The following is a 16,980-nucleotide window of genomic DNA, read 5'->3' as shown; positions in this document are numbered from 1 at the left end:
TTTAGATCTAAGTTCCCAGTTTGCTTTGGGTGGCACTCTACACATCCTAGTATAACTGAATAGACAGATAAGAGTTTAGCCTTTAGAAGGGTGGTTCCGTCTGTCTCACTGGTTATGCTCAAGCCCCCTTCTGCCGAGGTGTCTCTCCTGAAGCCTTAAGCTGGCTGGCGGCACCCTCTGTGCCTCTGGCTCTGACATCTCTCCTGTTTTCCACACTCACGCGTCTCACTGGGACGTCTACAGATGTGATCGTGTGGGTGTTCCTACAAGCATCTATTCTCCATACCTGTGTCTCCTCTTTGATTCCAGTCTCCGTGAAGGCCACCACCATTGTCCCAGGCCCCAAACCACATAAGGTTGGAGCCACCCTTTATGCTTCCTGGCTCTTCATCATGTTTGCCTTTGAAGCCCCAGGTCCCCTCACTTCACCTTGCCCAGTGACATTTGTCTTCAGCCATGCCTCCCCCTCCAGCCCAACTCTTGGACTTCCCTACTTGTTCCCTGAAGGGTTTGACTTGAACTAGTTCCCCGAAGGGACCGTGTTCCCGGGGCCAGTACTTTGCATGTGAAGTTGTCTCTTCCTGGAATCCCTTTACTGACTCTGCCACGTAGCTGACATCACTCCCATTCTGACTCGAAGCGTTTCCATCAGGACACTTCCCCTGCCCACATCCTTTTCCTCTTGCCTGAGGTCAGTGTCCTTTCCTATGTCCTGTGCATCCTCTGTCGTTGACCTGCCACGTCACATTGTTGTTTTAATTCACGCATCTTCACCACAAGAACAGGAGTGTCTGTAGGGCAGGAATTCATGCTGACGTAAAATCGATGCTCAATGAATGGTTGTTGAATGAATGAGTGAACAGATTATGAACAAGCACCTAGCTTGTGAACGGTCTTCACCCCTTTGGCTTGGTTAAATCGTCAGCGATGAAGACTAGAAGTGTGCTTGCTGTTGTTGAGTCGCTGTTACCTTCTCTCTATTAATGGAGAAGCTTCGGTGGCTGGAAGCCAGTTCTGGAATGGTAAAACGATGCCGTTGCTTTTGTATTCCAACAGGAACTATGGGATGTATAAAGTCAAAAAGGAAAGACAATCTGAATGACGATGGAGTAGATTTGAAGACGCAACCAGTACGTAATACTGACCGAACTATTTATGTGAGAGATCCAACGTCCAATAAACACCAAAGGCCAGTAAGTAGATAGTCTCAGGGGAGCGTTCCCACGGCAGGATCAAAACATGGCTGCGTAATTTAAACTCCAAATCTGTACCATGTGCACGCCAAAAAACAAAAAAAAAACCATGTTAATTACTTGGGCCTCGAATAATTTTTGATATACTTTGTAACTTAATCCTTTAAAGAGTTTATAAATATATTCGAGACAACCAGGCCACTTAATGTACAATAAAGGGGCCTTTGGTCACCTTCTTATGTGTGGCAATTATCACCTTTCCTGTCACTGGTACAAATACCCTCTCTTTATATGTAAAGACATGTATATGAGCTTGTGTGACTTAGGATGGGCAATAAGATTAGTGGTCTGGAAGCAGAAGGAAATGCTGAATTCTAGTCGGAAGCCAAAATAGGTGCTAATATGCCCTTTGGTAGATGGTGTTGTTGTTTAGTCGCCCAGTCACGTCCAGCTCTTCGAGACCCCATGGACCATAGCCCACCAGGCTCCTCTGTCCATGAGATTTCCCAGGCAAAAATACCGGAATGGGTTGCCATTTCCTTCTTCAGAGGATCTTCCTGACCCAGGGATCAAACCTGTGTCTCCCACGTTGGCAGGCATATTTTTTACCGCTAAGCCACCAGGGTAGCCATCATACTTTATCCCATCATGTTGCTCTTCAATTAATTCAAACTAGTATGAACACTGAAGTTGTCATGACTTATTATAGAGAATTAAAAGATTAAAGCCTTCTAACCTAGGACAAATATCTGTACCAGCATTTTTACATGATGGATGTGCTCTCTGATGTGTTTGAGAAATGCTTGGCAAAGAACTAATACCACATTTCATGGAAGAAAGGAACAGAGCTTTGGATAATTACAACCTTAAATGCACTTTACTTCAGATCTTAGGTCCTTTCTGTTTGCTCACTGTATATATGTACATCCCCCATTGCCTGGTTTTTATGGAAACCAGTGTTTCAGCGTTTAAGCTGAAAGCAGCTTATTCCACATGAGTCCAAATGCCTTCATTAAGAGTTTTCATTGTTTCTCTAATCTGACATGTTTTTAAATGCCTTGGCATTCTAGAAGTATACCATTGTTGTCACTCCCTGTACCAGCCCCCTCCCCCACGTTCGCCCTTATCCTGCAGGTATGGTGTGTGTCAAGGTCACATGTCATTATTGAGATTAGTAAGTCGGTGTTGGCATTCTTGCAAAAAAGTAGAGATGAAAAGTGAGTACATTATGCTGTTAATTCCCTACATATTTCTAGACAGATAAATTAACGTTAATTTTAGGAACTTCCCTGGCAGTCCAGTTTTTAAGACTCTGTGCTTCCAATGCAGGGGGCAAGGGTTTGATCCCTGGCTGGGGAACTAAGATCCCATAGGCTGTGGTGCACAACCAAAAAAGAAATTTAAGAAAAACATTGTGGACTTCCCTGGTGGTCACTGGTTAAGAGTCCTCCTGCCAATGCAGGGAACATGGATTTGATACCCTGTCCAGAAGGACCCCCATGCCACAGGGCAGTTAAGCCTGTGGGCCTAGAACCTGTGCTCAAGAGAAGCCGCTGCACTGAGAAGCCTGTACACTGCAGCTAGAGAGTAACCCCGTAACTAGAGAAGGCCCATGCACAGCAATGAAGACCCAGCACAGCCAAAAATAAAGAAAAAGATTTTTTAAATGTTGTAGTTTTATAACAGAAACTCAAAATGTACAAGATTATTAATAAGTTTTATAATTTAGTTATGAATACCTATAAACATAATATTCAAAAAGACATCACATAAATAGGTATAGATGTGGAGCTATGCTATGGAAATATGACTAACAGAAAATGAAATGATACAAGGACTTGGAGTCACAGATAATTTTCTCGTTATAGACTTCAAAGGTGTCATAAAAAGGACCTGACTTTTTCTAGTGTCATGGGCTGTAGATTTTACATGGTTTACAATCCCCCATTTTTTGTTAATGTAATGAAAGAAGACGTCCTTCATTCAGAAAAGCAAAGGAGACCAGTACAAACTTACACACCATTTTTCCTCTTGCCAAGAGTAAAGGTTAAAAGATAAGTTCGAAAGCAGAAGTAGGAAGCATGTTTGAAATCTCTCAGTTCCCTCATGCACCCCCGGAGCGCAGCACACTCCACCTTCTCTGGTCACAGGTGCCCTGGTTTGTAACTGGGCATTTGGGCCTTATTCCATGGATAACATTCAGTTCCAGCCAGATGTGCCCGAAACACACCCCTGGATTGATTACAGGCTGTATTGTGTGACAGCAAGGCCGAACTGACACAAATTCAATAACACTCTAAGGAAAAGACATTTTAGAGAAGGAGAGTGGTGACAGATGAGGTCTATACATATGTTTTGGCCTTCTGAAGAATGTGTTCAATCATTTGTCAATTAAGGACTCTTTGACATTTGAAAATCAGCTTGCTGCTCTCAGAATGATTTAATCAGTCTCTCATCTTCTAATTGTTTCCTCTAACTCCTTTAAAATTGATCATACATTCTAATTATGCAAATCTGAATGAGTTTAAAAATCAGTATAGAACTCCTTGAAATAAGTATTGAAAGGTCATCCGGAGCCAAGAGTTTCTGAACCAGAAAAACGTAATCCCCTGCTCCCCGCCCCTGGAGATTTGATGGGCTGACTTCCATCAGAAATTTAAATTTCAGTACAAGCTGTTTTGGTTCATATTCCATTCAATCACGTTAATCAAAGAGAAACACAATAAAACCCGGGAAGTCTCACACATCCTCCCCATGTCAACGAAGGAAAAAGGAATTTGATTTCCAAGGTGATTGGGGTGGCCTTTTGTACCACCAGGCACTTCCTGATCATTCAGCTCCAAGCTAAAATAACAGGGATGCCATCTGTCCCCATAGCAGAATCGGGGTCAGCCACAGGAAGCCTGGATCTGTTAGGACTTGTTCTCAGCTGCCAGTGACCAAGCCCTTACAGCAGCTTTTAAAACAAGTCTGGGAAAAGTGAAGATCAGCAGTCCTGGCCTGGGTGGCAGTTCCACAAGGTCACCAAGGACCCAGGTGGCCCCTAGGACCGCTCTCCATCTTCTGCTCTGCTGTCTCTGGTCACTGGTATCCATGGCTGCTGAAAGCCCAGCTCATCACTTGCTTCTGGGCAGAAAGAAGCAGCCCAGGGAATAAGAAAGCTGATCCCAAAGCCCCATCACCTGCCTGCAGGTCAACTCCTTGCCATCTGCATAGAAGGCTGGAGAATTGGGAAGCATCACCATGGAGCTGAGCAAACCGCCACTCCTAAGGATACTTGGGCTCTGGTACTGAATCAAGGGGAGGGAGCCGATTGGCTCAGCAGCGGCTCAGAATGTCCTGTCACCCCCAGGCCAGTGGCTGCTGAAGAAGGAAAAGCCCTTCAGTGTTTGGGGCGGGGGGCAAGGATCAGAATACAGCTCCGCAGGACTGTTCCTCTGCACTCCTCTTCTTTCTGGCTTAATAAATTAACAAATCTAAACCCTATTTGCTTCTGTTCAAAAATGACATAACATACAGTGTGAATGTAAGCATAAAATGCTAAACACAGAAAATATTTTTCTGATGAATATTCTCTCTTAGGTTCCAGACTCTCAGCTTTTACCAGGACAGAGGTTTCAGACTAAAGGTATGTTTTCATAACGCCATGGTAGTTTCTTTTCTTTACTGTTCAAGTCTCTGTAAAGTAGTTGTCCTGGGTGTTTTTGTTGATTTTGTGGGGGCAGGCGGCAGGGTGAGGTAGAAAATGATACTTTTATTGCTTTGCCAGGCAAAGGGAGACACACTAGGCTTCTGCCTTGAAAAACTATGTGTCTCCGATTTTTTTTTAATTGTGGAAAAATAGACATAACATAGAATTTATCATTTTAGCCATGAAAGTGTTCAGGTCAGTAACATTAACTACTTTCTCATTTTTGTGCAGCCATCACCTCCATCCATCCATCTCTCCATCTGGGATGATGAACTTTCCATCATCTCAAACAAACTCTGTGCCCATCAAACGCAAACTCCCATCCCCCATCCTCCCGGCCCCTGGTACCCCCTATTCTACTTTCTGTCTCTATGAGTTTGACGGCTCTGGGGATCTCGCCTAAGTGGAATCAAATGGTATTTGTCCTTTGCGGCTGACTTCTGTCACTTAGCATAATGTCTTTAAGGTTCATCCATGTGGTAGCAGGTGTCCGAATTTTGCTTCCTTTATTCTGTGGTATGTATACACAGTGTCTTCGGATGGTTTTCCCCTTCTAACGTCTGTAAACAATGCTGCTGTGAGCACAGGGGCATCACATTTTCAACCTAGAGCTGGAAGTCATTGAGGTCATAGGTCTCTATGATTTGAGATGACAGACACTGTACCAGTGTGTACAGCGTGTGGCCAGCCATGGACCATGTGGACCCCGAGCCATCTGGGAGGAAAACAGGTCCTCTTTCCAGCTGCCTGTTTCCTCAGTATATCCCTGCACTCTGTGCCCCATGACAAGCTGTTACAACATTTCTGCTGTGGATTCTTTTTTTAAAAAAAACTTTATATTTTGTATTGGGGTATAGCCGATGAACCATGTTGCGAACAGGGAAGGTGAACAGTGAAGGAACTCAGCCATAGGTATACATGTATCCATCCTCCCCCAAACTCTCCTCCCCTCCAGGCTGCCACATGACATTGAGCAGAGTTCCCTGTGCCATGCAATCAGTCCTTGTTGGTTATCCATTTTAAACATTCTGCTGTGGATTCTTAAACGTCTTTGCTCGCCTTGTTCATTTTCAGATCCAGAGGAGCAAGGGGACATCGTGATCGCATTGTATCCGTACGATGGCATCCACCCAGACGACTTGTCCTTCAAGAAAGGGGAGAAGATGAAAGTCCTGGAGCAGTAAGTGCAACCGGATGTCCCTCTTCTATGGCACCAAGTCCCGAAGCCTATCCCCCTCCTCGGGCTTGGCCGCCAGTGGCACAGCATGGCAGACACCCCTCTGGGGGTGGGCATGGAACTCCAGCCTTGTTGCTGCCAAAAGGAGCAGGGCCTGAGGAATTTTCCTCCTCGGCTTTACTGTGAGCAGTTCCCAAGAGTTTTTCCTTTGAAACCAAACACCATTGTCTTTCCTTATCCATCTGTGCTGCCTTAAGAGGCTTAGATCTATGTAGAATTTGCATTTCTTTTTTTTAATGTTTTTAAAATTTATTCTTGACTGTGCTGGGTCTCTGTTGCTGCTCTCTGGCTTTCTCTAGTTGCCGTGAGCAGGGGCGACTCTCTAGTTGCAGTATACAGGCTTCTCACTGCAGCGGCTTCTCACTGCAGCGACTTCTCTTGTTGCAGAGCATGGGCTCTAGAGTGTAACAGGCTTCAGTAGTTGCAGGATACGGGCTCTCTAGTTGTGGCGGGTGGGCTTCATTGCCTCCAGCCACGTGGATCTAAGTTCTTAGACCAGGGATCCGCACCGTGTCCCCTGCATTGGTGGGTGGATTCCTAACCGTTGAACCACCAGGGAAGTCCCTGCATGTTCTTTTAATGCCATTTTTACTTTGTTATTTTCCTCAAATTCACACTGAGTGTATGGGTCCAACTGGGTGTGAGTCATCAGGGTGGGGCACCGAGGCAGCGGTCATCTCCGGGAAAGCCCCTGCTCAGCACTTAGTGCTTCTGTGAAGATGCTTGGACATCGTTTTCTTGACCCCTCCAGGTTGACTCACAGGGCTCAGGACTGAGCTGAGAATAAGGAACTTCAGTAATTCTACTACTCCTCATATAGCATCACCTTGGCCTGCCAACAGGAGACCCTTCATTGGCTGGAGGAGAGAGGCCCTTATTAAGTATAAGGTGTTGAGTAGCTGAGAGGGGTTGTCCATTACTGGCTGAATGTGAACTTGAGCCTCATTCTGTCCTTGCCACTTGATCGCTGTGTGACCATGACAAGTCACTTCAACTCTGTATCTTAGTGTCTCGCTTAGAAACCAGAAATGGCTTATGTGTGTGTGTGCCTTTTATAAATATGGCACAGGCGTGTAGTGTACCACAGCCGAGTGCCAGTTGTAATTGTCCTTCATGTCTTGCCAGATGAGGGTCCCATCTGGGTGTGGGAACCTGACGGGGACACAGCTGAGGCTCATCCATTGGCGACCCATCCGTTCCTCCTTCCCCAACTCCTTCCCTGGCTCCATGCCTCTCGCAGGAGATGCGAGGTGGTAATGAGGCTCATCTGCTTGGGACTGATTTATGGTTTTCTTTTTTGTCCCATGGCATCAGCCTATGGACACTAGCTATTTCAACAAAGGCGTTTATAACTTAAGAACTATGCCCTTTTATTCCCTTGACTCCCATTTCTGTAAGTGTGAAAAGTGAAAGTGTTAGTCGTTCAGTTGTATCCAATTCTTTGTGACCCCATGGACTCCTCTCTCCTTGGAATTCTCCAGGCAAGAATACTGGAGTGGTTTGCCATGCCCTCCTCCAGGGGACCTTCCCAGCCTACATATCAAACCCAGGTCTGCTGCATTACAGGCAGATTCTTTACCCTCTGAGCCACCAGGGAAGCCCATTTTGTAGATATCCCCGGGGGAGTTAAGAACTCTGTTTCTGCAAGATGGAAACCATTTTCACCAACTCTTATGCAGCAGCTCTGAGCACAGAGACCCACACTTCAGTCCTGAGGCTGTTTTCCTTTGCGTCCTTCACTAAACATATTTGTATTTCATCAGGACACATCAACTTTCCCCCTGCATTCTGGGGTCCCAGGGTCTTCCCCACTGTCCCACACCCCTCAAGGCAAACACCTTAAGACAGTTGCTCTTGTAGTTCTTGAGTCATTGAATACAAACCCTTTTTTTCTTTTTTTTAATACGTATGTATTTGGCCACGTCGAGTCTGAGCTGTGGCGTGTGGCCCGTTTCTTGGAGGCACAAGCACTTGCTTGGCTGCCCCATGGCGTGCAGGATCTTAGTTGTCTGGCGGGGGATTGAATTCACATCACTTGCATTACAAGGTAGTTCTTAGTCACTTTACCATCAGGGAAGTCCAACAAACCCTTTCTGATGCAGGTTTCTATTCCAGGCATGGAGAGTGGTGGAAAGCCAAGTCCATTTCGACAAAGAAAGAAGGTTTCATTCCCAGCAACTATGTGGCCAAAGTCAACACCTTGGAAACGGAAGAGTGAGTCCTCTCCTGGAGTGGTCTGGAGTGGTTCTGTGTGACATGCTGGATCTCTTGCGTTTTCTTCATCTTTTTTCTCCCTGGGATTACAACAGCCATGGGATGTTAATATGTCTTCACAGGTGGTTTTTCAAGGATATAACCAGGAAAGATGCAGAAAGGCAGCTTCTGGCCCCAGGGAACAGCGCTGGAGCTTTCCTTATCAGAGAAAGCGAGACATTAAAAGGTAGGAAGTGACATAAGGCCTCTTATCAAATGCTGTTTAGGAAATCGTTCTTAGAAATGATTCTAGAATTCTGTTGAAAAAGAATTGTGGGCAGACCTTGTTTTATTGAAGTATAGTTGATTTACAGTGTTGTGTTAATTTCTGCTGTATAGCCAAGTGATTCTGTTATACATATATGCCGTCTTTTTCATACTCTTTTCTGTTCTGGTATATCACAGTTTACTGAATATACTTCCTTGTTCTATACAGTAGGACTGTGTTGTTTATCTATCCTATGTGTCATAGTTTGCATCTGTTAATCCCAAACTCCCAAAACTTCCCTCCCCATAATGCCAATCTTGTTTACAAAATATAAGTATAATCTTTGCTTGTACTTCTTTCTCTGCAGGAAGTTATTCTCTGTCTGTCAGAGACTGTGACCCTGTGCACGGTGATGTGATTAAGCACTACAAAATCAGAAGTCTGGACAATGGGGGTTATTACATCTCCCCACGAATCACTTTTCCTTGTATCAGTGACATGATTAAGCATTATCAAAGTAAGTGAAAACACAAGGTCAGACAAGAAAAGAAAGATACATCTGTTATGATACATATATTATGTCAAACTTATATAAAAAATGTTTGTATCCTGAAACTTTACAGAATTTATTGACGAACTCTAGTAGTTTTCCTGGTAGCCTCTTTAGAAAGAAGAATCATATTTCTTTTGGATAAAGTTGCAGGATCATATTCTGTAACTGGTCCTAAAGTAACCTATAACTATACATTCAACAGTGGTACTAGTGGTAAAGAATCCACCTGCCAATGCAGGAGACACAAGAGACACCCATTCAGTCCCTGGGTTGGGAAGATCCCCTGGAGGAGGAAATGGCAACCCACTCCAGTATTCTTGCCTTGAAAAGCTCATGGCCTGAGGAGCCTGGTGGGCTATACAGTCCATGGGGCCACAAAGAGTCGGACACGACTGAGCAGCTGAGCACACACAAGCATTCAAAGTCAGATTTGATCTTTGTGTATAATTATCCTAGTCCTTCCCACCTAGCCTGTGCTGTTTAACAGTTAATGTTCAAAAATTACAAAGATAGAAATGACTATTATTTTCATATAGTGCATGATTTTACAACACATCTTTTAATATCCAGACCAGGAATGCAGATCTGTAGATCTGTGTTCTAGTGTAGACATATGTATGTGTGTGTGTAAAAGTAATACATACCCTTGGTAAAAGAAAACAGAAATTACAACAATAACACCAAAACAATTAGAAGTGGCCAGTCAGTGGTCCTTCGTCCCCAGTTTGCCCTACAGCCTTGCTAGGCTGATCCCCTGAATAGCTTTTAAGTATATTCCCTTTGTGTTTGAGATCAGTTGTAGTGGGAAGCTGTTACTGCTTATTTCTTCAAGCTGCTCTAAGGTAATACACATAAACTTTGCTATCCCCAAGTATGGAGAGAGCAAGTACTCTAGAGTAGTAAGTCCTTCCCTCTCTGTACCCCCATCAAGTTATTCATCTGGCACATGTGTTGATTACTTGTGGAGCCCTGGCTCTGTTCTGAGGCTGGGCAGGGAGGTGGGGGGGGTGTCCCCTGGTGACCTGACCAAGTTCCCACCATTGTGCCCTGAAGAGTTTACACGGACTCAGTAATTAAAACTATAGTCTATTAAGTGTGACAACCTGCCAGCCTATGTTTGTCTATTTATTTTATTGTTTTTATTTTCATAGATTAGTATTACTGACGAATCAAATCAAGTGCATCTTACATTGTCTTTCATTTAAGAATTTCAAGTCATGGTTTCACAGAAGATACACCCATAAACATTTTAAGTTTGTAGACCTTGGCGAGTTGGAAATGATAAAACTTATAGTCCAGATTTCTCTGTAGATACTGGTAAAATACAAAGGATGACTTTTCCACATTTACTTTCTCTCTGAAATTAGAGCAGTCAGATGGCTTGTGCCGGAGATTGGAGAAGGCTTGCATTAGCCCCAAACCACAGAAGCCATGGGACAAGGATGCCTGGGAGATCCCCCGAGAGTCCATCAAGCTGGTGAAGAGGCTGGGCGCCGGGCAGTTCGGGGAAGTCTGGATGGGTGAGTGTGTGGCTTTGGAGCCTGAGTCCCTTCTGGAGAAGTAAGGGCTCCAGCTGATTTCTATCAGTTTTCTCAGAAGCATTGATGCTTTCATTTCCCTCTGTCCACCCGGTGTCAAGGACAAGCCCACACAGTCCTCATGATTAGACTCTTCATCTTCCCTGAGACTTAGGCTTTCTCTTGTTGGATGAATGTTTACAAGGAAGGGGCAGTGGGCGCTTATCCTGGCTTATCTGTCTACTCTTTCTGACTCTCTCATCAGCAGATTCTTTGGACATACGGTTAAGTGCAGGCATCTTGGGGAAAGGTACAGTTGGGTGCCTGTGCTCAGTCGCTCAGTCGAGGCTGACTCTTTGCGACCCCATGGACCGTAGGCCACCAGGCTCCTCTGTCCATGGGATTCTCCAGGCAAGAACACTGGAGTGGGTTGCCATGCCCCCCTCCAGAGGATCTTCCCAACCCAGGGCTCGAACTTGCATCTCTTGCATCTCCTCTAATGGCAGACAGGCTCTTTACCACCTGCACCACCTGGGAAGTCCATAATTAATTCTCACTGTGCTGTAATTCTCTGGGAACATGATAATGGAATCAGGCTAAATCATGAGTACACAGCCTCACCTTGCTCACTGGGGTCTGTGTGAGTACGTGGCACTCTGTTTCCAGTCGGGTCCACAGACCGGGGGCATGATCTTGCTCTAGGTGTGCCTCTGTCCCCACTCTGCTGCCTAAATCATCACCTCCTCCTCCTTGCTCTGTCCACCTTTCCTTTCTTATTGAAGTAAAATTCATGTAACATAAGGTCAGTCATTTTACAGTGAACAATTCACATTCATGTTGTACAGTCACCACTTCTGTTTAGTTCTGGAATATTTCCATCAGTCCAGAAGGAAGCCCTGTACCCATAATGCAGACACTTACCCCCACCCCCACTTCCCCAGCCCCTGGACACCATTCTACTTCCTGTCTCTAATGACTGTAATACTCTAGGGCTGTCACATCAGTGGGATCCTACACACATTTGTCCTTTTGTGTCTGGCTTATCTCCCTCAGCATGATGTCCTCAAGGTTCACCCGCATTTGTCAGAATTTCTTTCTTCTATGAGCGAACACTATTCCATGTATGGGTATGCCACAGCTTATCTACTTATCTGTTGGTGGACCTTTGGCTTGTTTCCATCTTTGGGCTGTTATGAATAATGCTTCTTCAAACATTCATGCGCAGATTATTGTGTGGATAGGTGTTTTCATTTCCTTAGGGATATACATTCTCCTAGCAGTGAAATTGCTGAGTCACATCATTCTGTGCTTAACTTTTTAAGGAACTGTCTTAACTGGGATCTACTCATTTTTTTAAAAATTGTCACCTCTTTCTCCCCTGAGATATTTGCATTTATTTCTTAATATAGTTTTTCCAAGTCCACAGAGTAGGAGCAGGTGTAATATACATTGTATCTTCTTCACCTAGATTCACCAGTTAATATTTTGCTATATTTCCTGTATCATTTCTATACATATGCACACAGACATGTTTTATTTTTGCGGAGCCACTTGAGAGTAAGGTGCAGATGCGACGCCCTTCACCCCTGAACGCTCACGCAGGCGTCTCCTCAGAGGACTGTGGTACCAAGCCGCACGGTGGTCACATTCAGGAAGTTCTGCACTGATCTGCAGAGTCTAGTGTAGAGTCGACATCCTAATTCCCCTCATTGTCCCAGTGATGTCCCCGGGGCTGTTGGAATCTAGAGTTTGCTTTTAACTGATCCGTCTGTAGTCTCCTTAAATCTGGAAGAGTCCCTTGGCCTGTCTCCATCTTTCATGGCAGGTTTGTCCTTTTGTAGAACGTCTCTCATTTGAATTTCCCAATGTTTACCATGACTTCATCCAGATTATGCCCTGGGTCACGAATAGCATCTAAGTACTAAGCGATGCTGTGTCTTCCTGCATCCCTCAGAGGCACAGAATGATGGTTGGTTCCATTATTGCCTACAGGCCAAGGAGGGAGGACAGAGTCCCTAGTTCCCAGACTGAGCCGGAGGTTGGAATAACCATGTTTGGGGTTGGGTGGGGGCGCCGGGGAAGGTGGAGGCAGGTCAGAGGACAGATGCTGCCGCTTTTAGAGAGGTGATGGCTTCTAAAAGGGATGAGAATCAGATGAGCACGTGATGCTGAAACCATCTGAGGATAGCACTTTTGGATATTTAAACAATTTTAAAGAATCTCCCCTAAGGTAATGAATACATCAGTTACAATAGGGAATTAAAATGTTACATTTAAAATAGAGAAATCTGGTAGACCTCCTTAAAATCAAACAGAACAACAGCATCTTACTCTCAAGTGGCTCAGCAACAATAAAATAGGGATGGTGTAAAAACAAGATGAGGTGATGCAAGTAATCATTTAATATAGTTGACAGCATTTAAGAACTATTGTTATTATTTTAAATAATTATATTATGAAGATAGTCTGATAAATTAGAGCAAAGACTATGACATAGAGGGGAGAAATTGCCCAGAATGTCCCCCCTCAACATGAGCTGTTTCTTGGGTAGTTTCAATTAAACTTTTTATTTTGAGATAAGTATCGATTCACACGCAGTTGTCTGCAATAATACAGAAATGAAAATATCTGTTCACACAAACATTTTTATACAACTGTTCATAAGTAAGAGCATTATTCATAGTAACCAAAGAGTGTAAACAACCGAAATGTCCATCAGTTGATGAACGGATAAACAAAATGTGGTGTTTCCTTGTGATGGAATATTATTTGGCAATAAAAAGAAAGCCCTGACACATGCTACATGGATGACTCTTGAAAACACAATAATGAAGAAATGAAACCAGACACAGAGGACCATGTGTTAGATGACTCCCATTTATGTGAAATGTGTGTAAAAGGCAGTTCTGTGGAGACAAAGGAAATGAGTGGTTGGTTCAGGTGTGGGGGATGGCAGTGTAATTGTTAATAGGGACCATTTTTTGGGGGTGGGGACATGAAAATGTCCTTATAATTGATTGTGGTGATGGTACCACAAATCTGAATATACCAAAACCAATGAATGGTATGTTTTAAATGGGAAGGTAATGTGGCATATAAATTATATTTCAATAAAGCTATTATAGATGTAAAAGAAATAATACAGAGAGGTCCCATGTAGCCTTTACTCAGTTTCTCCCAAAAGTAACATATTGCAAGACTATGGTATAATATCACCGCTGGAATGTTGATGCTGAAAGTTGTTTGTTTTTAAATGGTGCTTTCCCCCTAGTTTTGTATTAAAGAAAGAAAAGAAAGAGAGGGAGGGAGAGAAGGAAGGAAAAGAAAGAAGAGGAGAAAAATAGTTTTGCTCTGGGGTCTTGTGCAAGTGTGGTTCTGTGAACCTGGCTGCCAGCCAGGGAGCTCTTCCTTCACTGCTGAAATTACGTCAGTTTGTTGAATGCATTTAGCAGGGGAATGCTGGAAATAAAACCAAAGGAACAGAGGGGAGTGATGTGCTACGAATCAGGTCAAAGGATGTGCCCCTCCCTTGTGTGTCTGCATGTCTCATTCTGATCAAGGCTCTGTGTAAAAGCAAGGTCTGTCTGTGCAGCTTAGAGCTGCTGGCAATTAGGTTTAACTCCTTTAGGGATAAATAAGCTGGCTGCCTTTGCTGATGGATAGAAAAAGGACAGCAGATTAAAAATTGCATCCCTGTTAATCAAGTAAGTGAACATTATCGTGAAGCATGAGAAATGACTCAGAGGCTCCCAGGCACACTTTATGGTCTGGATTTTTTCGTCCGAAGCACCGTGGACAAATACTAGGAAATGCCCTGATCTGGGGGGAGCAGGGGTGGGGAGAAAAGAGAGAGGGGTTTGTCCCTCCAGCTGTTTCCTCTGGTCCGTGTGATCCTGGGCCATCTGGTTCGGGGACCCGTTTTCCTCTTCGGGCTGCTGGACACTGAGGGAACTGACCCATGAGTGACACAAAGTGACATTTCCTGTTCCCGCTCAGTCTCTGAAGAGACTTTGGGAAAGAAAGGAAACTGATTTTGCGTTGAAGTCTGCTTGATCCATCTTCATGGGACTCAATTGCACTGAATGACTCACCAGCCAGCTTCTAAAAGCGACTGCATTCATCTTTTTGTATTAACGAAGCCACCTTCGTCCTGTGGTGTAGCAAGGCAGCCACACCTGCATTGGAGCGCTCTCTGCTTTACCTATGGCAAAGCAGCACCCACAAAAAATTATTTACTTCCTTCAAAAGATTAAAAAAATTTTTTTGCAGCTTCCTTTTATTTATTTATTATCACAAATTTATTTTTTATTCAAGTACAGTTGATCTACAGTGTTGTGGTAGTTTAGCAAAGCGATTCAGTTATATATAAGAATCTTTTTTCAGATTCTTTTCCCGTACAGGTCTTTACAAAATATTGAGTAGAGTTCCTTGTAGGTCCTTGCTATTCATCTGTTTTATACATAGTAGCATGTGTGTATTTCCATCTATCATGCCACTCTCTGTGACCCCTGTGAACCTGCCAGTACCGGGCAGTGTATTGGTCAAGTACGATTTGATGCTTAGCGCTGAGTAAAACTCATGCCTTTGATGTAGATGGAAAGCTGCCCTGTCGTGCAAACGTCACAGCCCTAAGCAGCCATGAGTGGAAGCTGCTGTCCTACTCAGCTGGGTTTGACACAGCTGTTTTAATTGCTGCTCTTTTCAAACTCCTTATCAGCATTTTTAATATCTTTAGCAGCTGCAGTATTTCCTGGTGATTTTTTTCCCCTACGCTTGGAGAGCATTTTTTTTTTCCTCATCCTTGACCCATAACTTCATGTTCTGTGAAAAGTCTCGGTGAGTCCCATGGCTTTTGTGATGACAAAAGGAGACCAGCTAGCCCTGCTTCTTTCTCTCCTTTCCCTGTAACATGCCGTATAAGAAGCAGTCGGAAAAGTGCCTACCACACGAGCGTTCGCTTTCACAGCTACTGACAGCATGAAAACCTGTGTGGTGACCACTGAATCACACCCGAAGCCCCCGTTCTCCCCTTCCGGACCACAACCCCACCTGTCCCCCGAAGGCAGCTGCCGTTCTGGCTTTTGTGATCATTTCCTGACTTTTCTTTGTAGTTCTGCTGCTTTTGTGTATGGGGCTGTGTGCACCCAGAGTAGTTTACTTTTGCCCGGTTTTAGACTTGATATAAAAGAAACCCTATCATTTTATCAATGGCATTGGAGTTACTCCCATGTTCTGGCTATTAGGAACAAGGCTACTGTGAACGTTTTTGCACTGGTTGGTGCCAGGGTACATGAGTTTCTCTAGATGAGCAGGGTGGATTTACTGGATCACAGGTATGTGAATCTTCAGTTCCAGTGCTCGGCCCCTCAGTCATGTCTGACTCTTTGAGACCCCACAGACCATAGCCCGCCAGGCTCCTCTGTCCATGGGATTTCCCAGGCAAAATTACTGGAGTAGGTTGCCATTTCCTCTTCAGTGGATCTTCCTGACCCAGGGATTGAATCCTTGACCACTTGAGCCACGTGGGAAGCCCTCAGTTCCAATAGATGCTGTTCTGGGTTACACCCTCCCCACCAGTGTACACAGGTTCACGGTCAGGCGGGCGGTCACTCAGTCTAACTGCTCTAGAAAGGAGCCCGCTCTGTCAGCATCCTTCCAGGGCCATTGAGGATACTGTTGAAGACAGAAGCTTTACAACTCAGTTTCAGCGATGCTCAGACGAGAACCCAGAAGGGACCTGCAGGAATTGCCCCAGCTGTCCTGCTAAGGGGCTAGCACTGCCAGCGCTCAAGATTGTCAGACTTTGTCATTTTTGTCTTGCTGGGTGGTGGTTTCTTTCTCCTGGAGATTTTTTTTTTTTTTTGGCTTCTCTAGGTCTTCGTTGCTGCACATGGGCTTTCTCTCGTTGCAGTGAGGGGGCTACTCTTGTTGAAGCACGAGGGCTCTAGAGCACAGGCTCAGTAGTTTGGCACACAGCTTAGTTGCTGCACGACACGTGGAATCTTCCAAGACCGGAGATTGAACCCATGTCCCCTGCATTGGCAGGTGGATTCTTAACCACACCAGGGAAGTCCTCTGGAGTCCGCCGTTGTTGGTTTTCACTGAGCGTGAGCTGTGCGTGTACTGATAATCGTGCGACCTGAAAAGGGCCTGGACGTTTTCACATCACTGTTCCTGAGATGTTTGTCTCTCTTGGGCCTGGAGCTGTCAGGCTGTCGCACACCAGGTAGAGGTGACCTTGAGGGTGATTCGCGGTGACCATCTGCCTCTCCATCCTCACCTTTTCCTGTCCTTCCAAGAGAACTAGGGAAACAGAAAGAAAAGCTGC

At 44.7% G+C, this 16,980-nt stretch overlaps 1 protein-coding gene across 4 annotated transcripts in view; it reads left to right on the top strand.

The window, feature by feature from the left end:
• The window catches only part of LYN (LYN proto-oncogene, Src family tyrosine kinase), a 106,326-nt gene that overhangs the window by 58,216 nt on the left and 31,130 nt on the right, over positions 1-16,980 (top strand). For 2 of the 4 annotated variants that reach the window (XM_018058501.1, XM_018058502.1), the window contains exons 2-8: positions 1,057-1,130; positions 4,776-4,821; positions 5,959-6,064; positions 8,237-8,335; positions 8,458-8,561; positions 8,950-9,099; positions 10,503-10,655. In XM_018058501.1, the coding sequence (XP_017913990.1) occupies positions 1,062-1,130; positions 4,776-4,821; positions 5,959-6,064; positions 8,237-8,335; positions 8,458-8,561; positions 8,950-9,099; positions 10,503-10,655 (727 nt within the window). In that variant the 5' untranslated portion in view covers positions 1,057-1,061. Of the gene's footprint in view, positions 1-1,056; positions 1,194-4,775; positions 4,822-5,958; positions 6,065-8,236; positions 8,336-8,457; positions 8,562-8,949; positions 9,100-10,502; positions 10,656-16,980 lie in introns of all 4 variants that reach the window. The other 2 variants (XM_018058499.1, XM_018058500.1) reach the window with 1 other exon arrangement.

This window comes from Capra hircus, chromosome 14, assembly GCF_001704415.2.
Source record: "Capra hircus breed San Clemente chromosome 14, ASM170441v1, whole genome shotgun sequence".
Lineage (NCBI taxonomy): Eukaryota > Metazoa > Chordata > Mammalia > Artiodactyla > Bovidae > Capra > Capra hircus.
Note: the sequence above shows the minus strand (reverse complement) of the source record. Positions and strands in the feature narration are given on the sequence as shown.